We start from the raw sequence: 14,662 nt of genomic DNA on the forward strand, positions 1-14,662 counted from the left end.
AAAAAAAAAAAAAAGTTTTTTTTTTTAAGATAGAGAATTGTATTACTTAAAAAATTTTCCCATTTAATGTAAACCTCTACATAATAATTTCTTTTATACATGATATGGATAAACAGACATGGCTTAGATTCAATTTGTAAAAGCCTATTGCCCTTTCTAGTCTCTGTTGATCTCTGTGGTTGCCCCCCAACCCACCTTATTAGCCCTACCAGCTTGCTTTTAGAGTTGTTGTTGAAACTAGTATATGAGTTCATGGTATTTGGCGAATTGGGACAGGGAGTCAGAATCCTCAGTCACTTAAACCGTCATGTGACCCTCAACAAATTATTTAACTGTGTAGCACTTATATTCCCTTGTTTATAAAATGGAATTAATGAACATATTCTGTGAATGATGTATATAACATGTATATGAAGTGTTTGGGCAAATATACAACACACAGAAAATCCTCTAAATATGTTAGCTGTGCCCCTCTCCCCATTCCTTAATTACGAATAAGTAATCTTATTTCCTGTGCCTTTCAGTTACTTGAAGAAATCTGTAATCTTGGAAGAGACCCCAAATACATCTGTCAGAAGCCATCAATCCAGAAGGCAGATGGCACTGCCACTGCTCCTCCCCCGAGGTCTAATCATGCCGCAGAAGAAGCCTCTAGTGAGGATGAGGAGGAAGAGGAAGTACAGGCCATGCAAAGCTTTAATTCCACCCAGCAAAGTGAAACTGAGCCTAATCAGCAGTAAGTGTTTACAAAACAGATCTTCTAGCCATGTATTCTTGGGCATGTTACCACCTCTCTATGTCTTAGTGAACACTTTCATCTATAAAAAGTGAGAGAGATCATTTTAAGGTTCTTACTGGCTCTAAGAGTATAATAGTCTTCCCTTTTTTGACCCTGTGTGTCATGTGTGCTTTGGTATTTAATTGTATTGGTTGCCTTAGGAAGTGATCTTTCTTAAAGGCTGTTGATGAAAGTGAATCAGAATTTGGTCTGTCAAGTTAATGGGCTTTACACAAAGACCTTATTTTCCCTTTGTTGATTTGATATTCTACATCATTGCTTGGTTTTTTTCAGGCACGTATGTAATACAGTGTACTTTTGAAGCTTGTCTCCTAAGAAGTCCTTAAGGGGTGTGTGAGGATTTGTTGTTGCTCGTTGTTTTTATTTTCGTTACTGTCCGTTCGTTTTAGATAAATTACAAGGCTTTGGAATTTGCTGTATGACTGTAAACAGTCACAGTATGTTTTTCTTCTCATTTCTTTATATTTTAGGTTTGTTGTACATAAGAATTGACTGCCTAGATGGAAGCAGGGATGTTGCTTAAAGGCTCCTGATTGGTAGGGGGTAGTCCACCAGGCTCTTTGAACAGTATTCACATACAGGGGATGAACTGTAACTTTTAATCACCTGCATGCTGAAAGTGGGAGGTATCCTTCTGGACAGTCATACGTTTGCTCGTTTAATAGGCGCTCTTTTAGTGTGTAGCTAAGTCATTTTGAGAAAAGCTTGAGCATTTTAGGCACAGATATGAATGCATTTGAGCTGGTCCTGAAGGGTACCTTGGGACTTAAAATTAAGGTGGAAGAGACAACAGGAGCAAAGGCCTAGAATCCAAAACCAGTTTGTTCTCTTGGAACTCTAGGTAGTAATGAGCCTGTGGGTATCAAGTGCTTTAAGGAGAGGCATTAACTACTAAGTATCTTGCTTTGTTGAACAGATACCTTTCCCTGTATGAGAAGGCAAACCTACCTTCATTCTAGCAATATCTTTTGTTCTCTTTTAAATGTGCTTTTTCTGGAAAAAAAAGTGACCTTTTTTTTGTAGATGAGTCTTAGTGCTTCCTTTGTCACACCCTTGATTGTCAGCAACCCCACTTGAGTGGGGTTCCTTTTCCTGGCTACAAATAAGGAAAAATTTTAAGATGAGGTGGTGGTGGTTTTGAGTCAAGCTTATATATGTTCATGTGCATGTGACTTCATTACCTGAACATCTTCCAAATGCCTGAGATCCGATGTGTCCAGATTTCAAGCTGTCACAGTTAATCAGCATTTTCTTCACTACCCTCATTTCTTTTTTGTGAGACAGAGTCTTGCTCTGTCGCCGAGGCTTGAGTACAGTGGTGCGATCACAACTCACTGCAACCTCCGTCTCCCCGGGTTCAAGTGATTTTCCTGTCTCAGCCTCCCAAGTAGTAGCTTGGATTATAGGCATGTGCCACCATGCCCAGCTAATTTTTGTATTTTTTAGTAGAGTTGGGGTTTCACCATATTGGCCAGGCTGCTGTTGAACTCCTGACCTTGTGATCCGCCCACCGCGCCCAGCCCTACCCTCATTTCTTGGCACTCCTTTCCTTTCTTAGGATATCATGTATCACTGTGTTCTATCCACAGCCATCCCCATTCCCGAATCATCTTATCTCTTCCTTTTCCATCCACCAAATTCCTACAAACCCTATTCAAATGTCTTATTCTTGAAGTTTTTTTTTTTTTTTTTTTTAAGTCTGAATCATTGGATTGGGGGATTTAGTCGATTTAAATTTAGAATTAATAATAATATATGTGATTTTTTAACTTCCAAGTGAGAAGTCAATCTTGTGTTCTCCCAACAGTTTTGTTAAAATTATTTATACATGTTAATGGTTTTTCTCATTCACCTATAAGTTCCTCAAGAGTAAGGACATTGCCTCATTCAGCAGTATATCTGTATCACTTGGTATCTAGTAGGTAGTCAGTAAGTTTGTTTATTGAAATGAATAAAGAGCCTTAGATTAAGGTTTCCCTAAGTCTTAAATGCTTAGAGAGCTAGGCCCAATGAGACATGAATGAAAAAGAAGAGAAATTAGAAATACAAACCCAGTAGCATTAATATTCTACCACAGTGATATTTATATGTAACTTCTAAGATGCAGAGGACTCTAATAGTTACTGTACCCTAGTATCAGCAGTTTTCTACATTCTGGATTCTCATCACTACCTCATTTACATAATCCAAGAGTCTCACTGACTTTGGCACATATATTTACTTTTTCACTTCTGCCATCTTCAGAAACCTAGATTGGGTCACCAAGTAGATTATTAGGGCAGGAAGAAAAAACAAGACACTATCTAAACTCGGCTTCATTTTGAAAGCCACAATATATTAAAAGCGAAAGTTCTTTTTATCTCATATCCCAGGCAGTTGTTGTGGGGAATTGTGTACTTTCTCCCAATATAGGGAAAGGACTTAGAAAGATTTGGCGTATGTGTCACCCTTCTCCCCATAAGTCTTGTCCGTCCCTTTCCCTAAATCCAAAGTTCTTCAGTGGAACTTCCAAATTTCTGTTTCCCATACCCCCATCTGTTTTCCAGTGCCTTACACACACACAAAATGATTATTTTTTTTTCTTTATTTGATTTTATTTATTTATTTTTTGAGACAGAGTCTCACTACATCACCCAGGCTAGAGTGCAGTAGCATGAGCTCAGTTCACTGCAAGCTCTGCCTCCCAAGTTCAAGCAGTCCTCCTGCCTCAGCCTCCTGAGTAGCTGGGATCACAGACATGCACCACCACACTGGGCTAGTTTTTGTATTTTTAGTAGAGATAGGGTTTTCCTGTGTTGGCTAGGCTGGTCTCAAACTCCTGGCCTCATGTGATCCATCCACCTTGGCCTCCCAAAGTGCTGGGATTACAGGTGTGCCCCACTGCACCTGGCCAGTTTGTCAGCAGTTTAAAATGAGGTATGATTTCGATACAGATTTCATGTTTCTGGTTTTCCTGCCCAGAATTGAGGCTCTTACTCATCTTCTGTCATTGTAGAATTATGATGCCTATTTCAGAATATGTATGAATAGAATGATCATATGAAGTCTTATGTGTATATCATATCTGATGTATATACCTTCTTGTATCTGGCTTCTTTGTTCGATGTGTTTTGGAGGTTCATCCATGTTACTGCATCTGTCAGCAACTTGTTACTTTACATTGCTGAGTAGTATTCTCTTGTGTGATAATTGTGTAGTGTTTATTTTCCTGTTGATGGACTTGAGTTTCTAGCTTTTTTTCCAGGCTAAGACAGTACTCTTTCCTTATTTTTTTTATTTTTTATTTTTACAAAATCAGCAGCTAGTATTTGCAAATGGTGTTCGTATGTGCTCTTGAAATATGTGGTTTTGTGCTGGAGATCTGGAATAAGGAAACTTAGGCATTATAGTCTACCTCAAATACATGGGGTGCTGTTCTACATTCAGAAGCATTCACAAGTAGTTCTAAATACCTGTTTTTTGGCCTCTTTCTTCTGCCTTCTAAATTGTTTTATCTCAAAAAATCTGATATTGCTGAAGATGAATATACTTGCCAGTAAGTAACCAGGATTTGTAGTTGGTGCAGCACGGTTCACTTTGTGTTTGATTACATTAGTGTGCCTAGGTTACTACCCACCTCTCCTGAGCAACTTGAAAGAAATGGGCTATATAAAGTCTGTTTGATCTTTAGAACTTGTATAGCAATTGTCTGGACTTTAAAGGCAATGAGTGCACAGAAGCAGTTGTTCCCTGAATTGTGGCCCAATGAGAGGGCTCCTTTGTCAGAGACAGCTGTCTCTTCAAAAGCTGGAGGAAGTGCCTGACTCCCCTGCCCCAGAAAAACCCTGTGTACACCATACCATGACACTAAATTGAAATCCTCCTTTACTTTTGATGAAGGCAGGGGGTGGGGCTCTACCACCATAAATAAATACAGAAAATTGACCAGAGTTTGGGAATGTCTATATGTTTGGGGAAAGGGAAAGAAACAGGAAGTTTACAAGGAGTTTTCTTGAAATAAGTTGATAAGTTGGGTTCTGTTGGAAAGAGTTGATCATTTTTGTTATTCCTATACGGCTTCTTGGGCCAGGGAGCCAAAAGATGAAGGTAAGAAGAAAAGTGGTTACTGAACAAATTTATTTCTGGAATTATATTAAGAACCACTATTTGCTTTCTCTCTGTTCTCCCCAGTTACCATGTACCAAAAGAAGGAAGCATATAGGTCTCATTTGATTTACTACTTAGGCTCTTTGCCATCATATCTGGCTTCTGCAAAGGATTGGGTGTCTCTGGGCTAGATCCACACTTGCACTCCTTAGCTATAGAGGTGGATCTCTAGATTCTTTGCAAGGAGGTGAGGCCAAGCGGGGGTAGGTAATAGATATAAGTAACCTGGAATGCTGCAGTGGTTCTGAGGAGGAACTTAGTTAAAGAAAAGTTTTTGTGGTCTCATGGAATCATTTCAGTCTTGCCTTAATAGGTATACTCACTTTCTACAAAGTTCCTCCCCACATTTTTCATTGAGGATGTTCACAACATCCTACCCAAACCCTGGTTCTGGATATTTTTGTCACTGAAGTCATTCATAATGCCTCTCCACTCTCTTTTTCTGTTCTATATTCTGCTGCCAAATGTTCTCGTGCTTGGCAAATCTTTGTTTACATTTTGTCTTGCTCAGAGATGAGAACTACTAGCTTCTTGCCAACTTTCTTGTCTTATTCCCCTGCCTCTCCCTCTGTCTCTGCCCCACCTCACCGCACTCACCTGCACTCTCTGTCCAAATCTGTTTCAAGGGCCTGTGTTCAAAATGCTCCATTTTCTAAAATATTTGTTCCTTCCTGGGGTTTATCTTAGAGGCATATTTTGTTTCATTGCAGTATACTATATGTGTAGTGTTTTGCATTGAGTTGCGGTTTCTGCAGCTATGGCATGTTGTAACCTTTTCTTTCATCTCCTGTGCAACATTGAAGCAACTGAAAAGACAAAAGACTCCATATGTTTTTTTGATAGTTGAGGAACTGTCATGCTGCAAATATCCATTGTTAGGGAAGGAGCCCTCAAGTGTTGTTTGTATAAGTATAGCTCTTTGAACAAAATTAAATTCTATTTTCTACTCTCCATAACTTTAAATGTGATGCAAGAACATCATGTGATGTTTGTGTTTCTTTGTCTAGCCTCTTTCTTCAAGCAGATATTAAGTCTTTTAATTGAACTTACTTTTAATGTTTTCATATGGATAAATTTTCCCAACAGTAGTTTGCTGAAGACAGGATAGTTTCTCTTTTAATGTATACAAATGTTGAGTTTTTAAAGGCTTGATTTTTCGCCTTTATGCTTTCAACCTTAGTGAGGCTAGCAAAGCCAGCTTCAGGATTGATTTCAGCTGTTTTTTTCCTGTGGTATTTGAGTCCAAAGGCTCATATACCCGATGAACTTGGGAAGTCAAGGCTGTAGTGAGCCATGATCGTGCCACTGCACTCCAGCCTGGGTGATAGAGACCCTGTCTCAAAAAAATAAGGAAATTAATAAATAGAAAAAGGAGTAGAATTTTACACAGTGTCCTTTTCCTCACTCTGTTCTCTTGTACTGGTATTGTGAATTTCTGTGTAACTCGTTCTTTTCTTCCTTAACAGGGTTGTTGGTACAGAGGAACGTATTCCTATTCCCCTCATGGATTACATCCTTAATGTGGTAAGATTCAACACAGGGCAAACTGAGTAAAGGTGTATATGTGCTTTTCTCTAAAATGTGTGGAATTATCATAGTCCAGTAACCACTATATTTATTTTAGTTGGAATCCAATTAAGAGGAGAAAGATGTGCCACCCTTATGTTTTTGTTCTAAACTGTTTTGCCAAAAATTAGCCAACACAACCCCCATTATTATTCCGGATTTTTTTGTTCACTGTTACCATTCCCCAAACAGGAATCTATAACAGATTTTGTTTTGCCAGTCCAGCATAGGCTGATCATCCCAAATCCAAAATGTGAACCTTTTTGAGCACCAGCATAACACTTAAAGGAAATGCTCACTGGAGCATTTTTAGCCTGTACTGTATAATGCAAATATTCCCCCCCCTCAAAAAAAAAAAAAAAAACCTGAAGCACTCCTGGTGTTCAAGCATTTTGAATATGGGATATACAACCTGTAATATGTTTTCCAAATGTATCCAACATATTTCTCCTATTTTTTCCCCACTAATTCCTGAGTATCTCACCAAAAAAGTGAAGAGTTTGAATTTCCCAGAATTGTTTACCAAAAAGGGAGAGCTGTCTTAGCATTTGTTCTAGCCTACTAAGCACTTTCAAGACTTCCAGAGATGGTTTCTCCTTGTATCTATATGTTTGTTGCCCACATTTTACTTTTTTACTATTAAGAAATGCTTTGTTTCAAACAAACTCTTCCAGAGTTCAGGATTTCATTTGCATTATTAGCACATTTGGGGGGAATTTTCCATGATGTTTGCCTGCAGGAGAGGCATGCAGGGAGCACTAAATGGCAAATTAAGAGATTAGGTATGTTTGTACCACTTATTCATAATGTGGGCCTGAGCAAGTCACTCAACTTCTTTGTTATCTCAAATTACTGACTCAGTGTGCTTGAAAATGTAGATTGGGCAGAAATCGTAGATGTTCTTTACTCCCTGGGTGTTTTAGAGTCCCTGTTATACGTCTGTCTCTGTTTATCTGAGGTTTTGGTACTCTAGAAAACACCCATTTTATGACTAGAAGGCTACCCCATCCTTATTCCAGGCTGGCCTTTTAGTTCCAAGTATCAGGCTCTAACTTCTTTAAAAAATTTTTATTACCTAGATGAAATTTGTGGAATCTATTCTGAGCAACAATACAACAGATGACCACTGCCAGGAATTTGTGAATCAGAAAGGACTCTTGCCTTTGGTTACCATTTTGGGTCTTCCCAATCTGCCCATTGACTTTCCCACATCTGCTGCCTGTCAGGCTGTTGCAGGTGTCTGCAAATCCATATTGGTAAGAAGCATCTGGCCAAATGTTTTCATTTCTTTTTGGAAATCAATTTTGCGATACTTCTGTATATGTGTTTTTATTGTGGTCTCCCTTCAATGAAAAAATAATGAATAATTTTGTGTTATGTTGTATAAGTGAATTTTGTGACTAGTATATAGTGTGCTATGTTATTTCTCATTGAAAAGTCAAAGTATTTTTTCTTTGTTCCTGAGTTTGGTATGTAGTTCTAACATCCTTAGAGTTTATTGGAGGGGAAAGTATATCTCCAAGAAGGCTTTGTAGTTGGGTGTTAGTAGTATATCACCCTTCTTTGTTTTGGGTGCTTTTTAACACATTTTATGTTTATGGTTATGTTTAACCATGTATTTTCCTCTCCTTTAGAGTTTGATAGTCATGTATTTTAAGCATAATTGACATGCATTTAATTGCCCATATTTAATTCCCCCGCTTTTCAAGCTTGATAGTCATGTATTTTAAGCATAATTGACATGTAATTCATTGCTCATATTTTGCCAACAATGAAGCTTCTTTATTTTGTTTTTCATAGTAGTAAACTATACATAACGTGAAATTTACCATTTTAACCATTTTTAGAGTTCAGTAGTGTTAAGTGTATTCATATTGATGTGCAGCCAATCTCCAGAACTCTTTTCATCTTGCAAAAATGAAATTACGCCATTAAATTCCTTATCCTCCCCTCTCTCCAGCCCTTGGCAACTGCCATTCTACTTTTTGTCTCTAAATTTGATTACTCTAGGTACCTCATATAAGTGGGATCATAAAAATATTTTGTGTGTGCGACTGGCTTTTTTCATTTAGCATAATGCCCTCAAGGTTTCAACCATTATGTAGCATGTGTCATAATTTGCTTCCCTTGTAAGGCGTAATAATAATCCATTGTGTGTATATACCACATTTTGTTTATCCATTCATCTGTGATTGACACTGAATTGCTTTCACCTTTTGGCTGTTGTGAATAATAATGATGCTGTGAACATGGATACAACAGAACTCTTTTGAGACTCTACTTTTAATTCTAATTTTCCCACATCCTAACCAATTCTTGTTTTCTGTTTTTTGACAATAGCCATTCTAGTGGGTAGGAAGTATCTCATTTTGTTTTTGACTGATATTTCCCTAATGCTTAGTGATAGCGAACATCTCTAAATGTGCTTGTTGTCCATGTATATATCCTTGGAGAAATGTCTATTCAAGTTCATTGCTCTATTTTAATCATGTTATTTGTTTTATTGTTGAGTTGTAAGAGTTGTGTATTCTTCTACACGTATTAATATCTGATAGTAATGTCTTCTCAGGTATATGATTTGCAAATATTTTTCCTGTTCTGTGAGTTGCCTTTTCGTGGTTGTCTTTTGATGCACAAGCATGTTTAATTTTGATAAAGTTCAGCTTCTCTTTTTTTTAATTTTTGTTGCCTTTGTAAACACCTATGTTTTTGGTGTCATGTCCTAGAAACCATTGCCAAATTCAGTGTTTTGCAGCTTTCCCACTATGGCTTCTTCGAAGAGTTTTATAACTTATCTCTTATATTTGGGTCTTTGATCCATTTTGATTTGATTTTTTTTATATGGTAAAAGTCTCCTTTCCTGTTGAATGGTGTGGTTCCTTTGTCAAAAATCATTTGACCGTATATATGTGAAGATTTAATTCTGGGCTCTCTATTCTGTTCTGTTGGTCTTTATGTCTGTCTTTATGCCAGTATCACAGTTTTGATTACTGTAACTTTGTAATAGAAATCAAAAAGAGTGAGACCTCCAAAAAATTTTCCCCAACTTGTTTTGGCTATTTGGGTTCCCTTAAGATTCCATATGAATTTTAGAAGGAATTTTTTTTCTATTTCTGCAAAAACAAAACAAAAACCAACATTGGAATTTTGATAGTGATTACATGAAATCTATGAAACTCCTTTATTAGCTGGGCTGCAGAGTGATAAGTAATTCCTGCTAAAAATGAGAAATCCAGTTGCTTACAGATTTGGAAAGATCCATAATTGTGACGTGACTTTATTTTGTTTTACTCTTTGAAATATTGAATTAAATGCTCTTCATTAGCAAGAGGGGAAAAGATCTTTATCATACCTATAATATACTGTGAAAGGATAGATTTATTGAAAGCCATAGGAAGGCACATAATTTCTCCTGTCTTTGCGTGGCACGTGATGGGGTTTTATTGTCAGATTTTTCTCCATACTTGAGAGGAAATCACAAGGGTCTTATGATCCTTGAGTTGTCAGATAAAAACAAATTACCTACCTGATGCCTATGTTAGAATGGTCTCTCTTGTTTTAAGAAGAGAACATTATAATAATGATTCACTTCCATGCTTTCAAACTTTGCCTAACATTATTTCCTACTCTGCAAAATTTGGAATTAATCCTATACCATAGAGTCCTTACTATAACAGTATCAATTTGGCCATCATAAGCTTTTAAGTGTTATTGGCTCACCAGATTTGAAAGTAGTGTGTTGCTCTAGAAAGAGATGTTAATGTATGTTGTACCTGAGTTCATATTTGGGTTCTACCACTAGGTAAGAGACCATGGCCATATCTAAAATCTGGGAGACTTCTATTTAATTGTCACTTCCATTGTGACTATTAAGGCATGATGAATTTGAAGCCCATTATGTATTAACACTTTAATTATTATTCCTGTTGCAGACACTGTCACATGAACCCAAAGTCCTTCAAGAGGGTCTCCTTCAACTGGACTCCATCCTCTCCTCCCTGGAGCCCTTACACCGCCCCATTGAATCCCCTGGGGGCTCAGTGTTGTTGCGGGAACTGGCTTGTGCAGGCAATGTTGCTGATGCTACCCTCTCAGCCCAGGCCACACCTCTGCTGCATGCACTCACTGCTGCCCATGCCTACATCATGATGTTTGTTCATACTTGCAGAGTTGGACAGGTAATATAATCTTAGGGGTGAACATATTAATTTAAAGGCAATGAAATACCTAGGGCATACATCTAGCAGGTTACTGTACTTAACAGGAGGTCTGCTTGAGGTAGCAGCTAAAATAACAGTTAAACTTAGGATGAGATGTTTTTTGACAGTGTCAAAAAGTTGAATGACTGTATAATTTATTATGTGAAGTGGACTTTGTTGAGAGTAAAAGAGGTTATTACCCTTTTTAGCAGACAAACATCAATTGGGTATTCATTTGGCCTTAGTACTTCCTAATCTTTCCACAAGTCCTTATAGGTCTGATAATGGGATGGCATAGATAGGACATTTTTTACCACAGAACATTTAAATCAGTAGTAATTAACAGATTAGTAAAAATTTGCTACATATCAGACCCATTTCCTGCAATCTATAATCCCTAGTTCTAGAAAGAAGGCATTTTGTATATGTCCTCACAGTTTTACTATATTTATTCCTAGATAATTGATTTTAAAGATTAACGGTATCAACATTAAGCAAAACAGAGTCCAGCAGCCCTGTTTTATACTATTGAGCAGGAGTGTGTTCTCTATTACCTGTGAATTGATTGAATTCGAAATAAAATAACACAATTATAAATAAATTAGAAAATTACTTAGCAAAGCTTAGGGATTGATTTTTATTACTTACCTTTTCGTTATTGAATGTAATAAAATTAAGATGGAAAATTAAATTCAAGGAATTAAATCCAGTTATTTACTGAAGTAATGCAATTGGATGGAAATAACAATACCCCCACCAAATAAATTAGAAAGTACTTAATGAACCTGCAAAACCGTTTCTTTGATTCAGAAAAACAAGTAGCCTATAATGCCTTTCTTTCACTTTACAAAAAAGCAATGAGAGCAGTGTTGTGGAAATAGTTTGTAAATGTTGTAAGAGGATATTTTGTGGAACTGTCATCTTGAATGTGGACATTTTGATGAGGTGGATAACTCTGTGAGAATAGCAATGAAGAAAAATTCCTTATACTTATAAAACTATTGAAGGTTGTGTTTTTTGTTTGTTTGTTTGTTTGTTTGTTTTAATTTTTTTAAGTATAATTGTTCAGGGAACATCCCAAAGGTGAAATTCTTGTTATGATTACAGAGTGAAATTCGTTCCATCTCCGTAAACCAGTGGGGCTCTCAATTGGGTCTGAGTGTTTTGAGCAAGCTGAGCCAGTTATACTGTTCCCTGGTGTGGGAAAGCACTGTCCTCCTCTCCCTGTGTACCCCAAACAGGTAAGAGAATGGTTCTCTCTTATTATTCTGTTACCTAAATTCAGTGAGCCTGGGATAGGAGGGTGAGGAAGAGAATTCAGAGGCTTCCCAGTCCTTCCCTCTTACCAGCCTAGGAACTTGCTGACAAATTGTAGCATTTTGTACATCTTTGATTTGATGTACCAATTATGCTTTGTTGGCATGGTGGATGTTTAAAATGTGTTCCTGTTGTTAGCCAGATACAAAAACGTGAGTTGGAAACCTTTGTACTACCTTAGGAATTATAGAAGCTTTATTATATTCAGTTTAACTTACCTGCTATAGGAGGGATAGTGTCAGCCAAGCAAGTTAGAGACCATTTACAATATAAGAGGTGAACTATCAGTATGTATGTGTGTGTGTGTATATATATATATATATATATATATATATGTATGTATATATATATATATATATATTTTTTTTTTTTTGCTCAGTATTTCTCTTGTTGCAGCCTACCATCTGGGTGCGAATTTGGCCAGGCGGATATGCAGAAACTTGTTCCAAAGGATGAGAAGGCAGGTACGACCCAGGGCGGAAAAAGATCAGGTAACTCTAAGAAACTAAAATCTTAGTCATTACTTCTAAGTTCTGTTCCTATGTCTTTATAGGTTTATTATGAAAATTTTTAGTTACTTCTATCATCCATAGTCTAGTTTTCATCCTCTCACTGAGTTTTAGTCATTTCCTCCATAAAAACGTATATATATAATGGTAAAAGTTAGAAAAGTTAGTAGAAAGAATTACCCATATTTCTACCACCAAAAAAATAAAACAATTTTGGAAGTATCTGCCCAATCTTTTTTCTCTGGTATCTGCCCAGTCTTTTTTCTCTGAGTATATTTGTCATTGTCTTAGATAAAACATTTCGTAGATCTCTCTCCTCACTTAATGTTAAGTACCATATAAAGGTGCATGAATTAACTATTCCCTGTTAAGTTTCTAATATGCTAGTTTTTTAAATGAACAGTTTTGTATCTACTCTTCTGCATATATAAGATTGATTACTAGAAATTACTGTATCAGAGGGTATTAACTTTTAATTTAAAAATCTCAATTTCTATGTTGATTGCATATTAGAATAATTTTGATAATTTTTGAGGTCAAGAGATCAAGACCATCCTGACCAACATGGTAAAACCCCGTCTCTACTAAAAATACAAAAATTAGCTGGGCGTGGTCACGTGCGCCTGTAGTCCCAGCTACTCGGGAGGCTGAGGCAGGAGAATTGCTTGAACCTGGGAGGTGGAGTTTGCAGTGAGCTGAGATTGTGCCACTGCACTCCAGCCTGGTGCCTGGTTACAGAGTGAGACTCTGTCTCCAAAAAAGAAAAAACAAAAAAAAGCAAAAAGTGACCTTTTTAATTAATACTTTTTAATGTGGCTACTAGAAAATTTAAATTATATATGTGGTTCACGTTGTATTTTTATCAACAGTACTGCTTTATAAAGAAGGTTGTTTTTATTTTATCTCACAATAAAAATTCCAAATTTCAGTAAGTAGAAATCATACATAATTTTCTGACTCTAATGCTACAAACTTAAAATTAATACAAGCAACTTTTCCAGAAAGTTTTTTCTCCTGAGTTCTATATAAAAGAGGAAATTAAAAAATGATAAACCATACTAAGAAAGCAATGAAGATAATTCTGTCTATAAAAATGTATCAGGCCAGGCCCAGTGGTTCATGCCTGTAATCCCAGCACTTTGGGAGGCCAAGGCCGATAAATTGCTTGAGCCCAGGACTCTAGACCAGCCTGGGCAACGTGACAAAACCCATCTCTACAAAAAAATACAAAAATTAGCTGGCTGTGATGATACATGCCTGTAATCACAGCTACTAGGGAGGCTGAGGTGGGAGAATCACTTGGGCCCAGGAAGTTGAGGCTACGGTGAGCCATGATTGCATGCCTGCACTCAAGCCTTGATGACAAAGCAGGATCCTGTCTCAAAAAAAAAAAATGTATCCAATATGCTTTAAAACTTGTAGAGAAGTTACTAAGGAGAGGGAAATTTCTAAGGAACTAGTAAAGCTGACATGACATAGGCTTAGAACCAACAAACAAGGACTTATGTATGACAGCTGGTTATTGTGAGGGATGGGATACTGCGATCAGTTGGGGGGAAATAGGGGAGGGATAGCAAGGTGAGAGAAGCCAGATGTAGGTGATGGGGAGGAAGGCAGCAAATCACTGCCACGTGTGTACCTATGCAACAATCTTGCATGTTCTTCACATGCACCCCAAAACCTAAAATGCAATAAAATAAATAAATGGGAAAAAATAAAATAAAATAAATAAATAAATAAACTATACACACACCTGACAAAATGGGAATCTCAAATTTAGTCAAAATGTACCAAATTTAACTCAGGGAAAGAATAAATTTACTAAGAACTGAGAATGAAATTAGTTTCACTGTCAAAGATTTGCATCTCTAACAATTCAGATAATTTTTTTCTAGCAATTTATTTAACACATTTAACAAAGATGACTCAACCTCTCCACAATTTTTCTGGAATATTGAAAGAAAAACTTGGTGACTTGTTTCATAAGTTTGCATAAAACTCATTCTTAGATCTAAGAGCACGCATATACCAAAGAAAAAGACACATCTCACATTCATATGCACAGTTCTTAAGTGCTAGAAAATAAAATTTACCATTGGTAATCTGTGATGTCCAGTTTGAGTTAA

General features: G+C 36.9%; 1 protein-coding gene across 3 annotated transcripts in view; it reads left to right on the plus strand.

Moving 5' to 3' along the window:
* Window positions 1-505: 505 nt before the first annotated feature.
* HUWE1 (HECT, UBA and WWE domain containing E3 ubiquitin protein ligase 1) overlaps window positions 506-14,662 on the plus strand; it is a 78,693-nt gene continuing 64,536 nt past the window's right edge. For 2 of the 3 annotated variants that reach the window (XM_017517620.2, XM_037734596.1), the window contains exons 1-6: window positions 523-736; window positions 6,412-6,469; window positions 7,591-7,767; window positions 10,444-10,689; window positions 11,818-11,951; window positions 12,424-12,518. In XM_017517620.2, the coding sequence (XP_017373109.1) occupies window positions 687-736; window positions 6,412-6,469; window positions 7,591-7,767; window positions 10,444-10,689; window positions 11,818-11,951; window positions 12,424-12,518 (760 nt within the window). In that variant the 5' untranslated portion in view covers window positions 523-686. Of the gene's footprint in view, window positions 737-6,411; window positions 6,470-7,590; window positions 7,768-10,443; window positions 10,690-11,817; window positions 11,952-12,423; window positions 12,519-14,662 lie in introns of all 3 variants that reach the window. The other variant, XM_017517618.2, reaches the window with a different exon arrangement.

This window comes from Cebus imitator, unplaced genomic scaffold (assembly GCF_001604975.1).
Source record: "Cebus imitator isolate Cc_AM_T3 unplaced genomic scaffold, Cebus_imitator-1.0 Scaffold640, whole genome shotgun sequence".
NCBI classification, from domain to species: Eukaryota; Metazoa; Chordata; class Mammalia; order Primates; family Cebidae; genus Cebus; species Cebus imitator.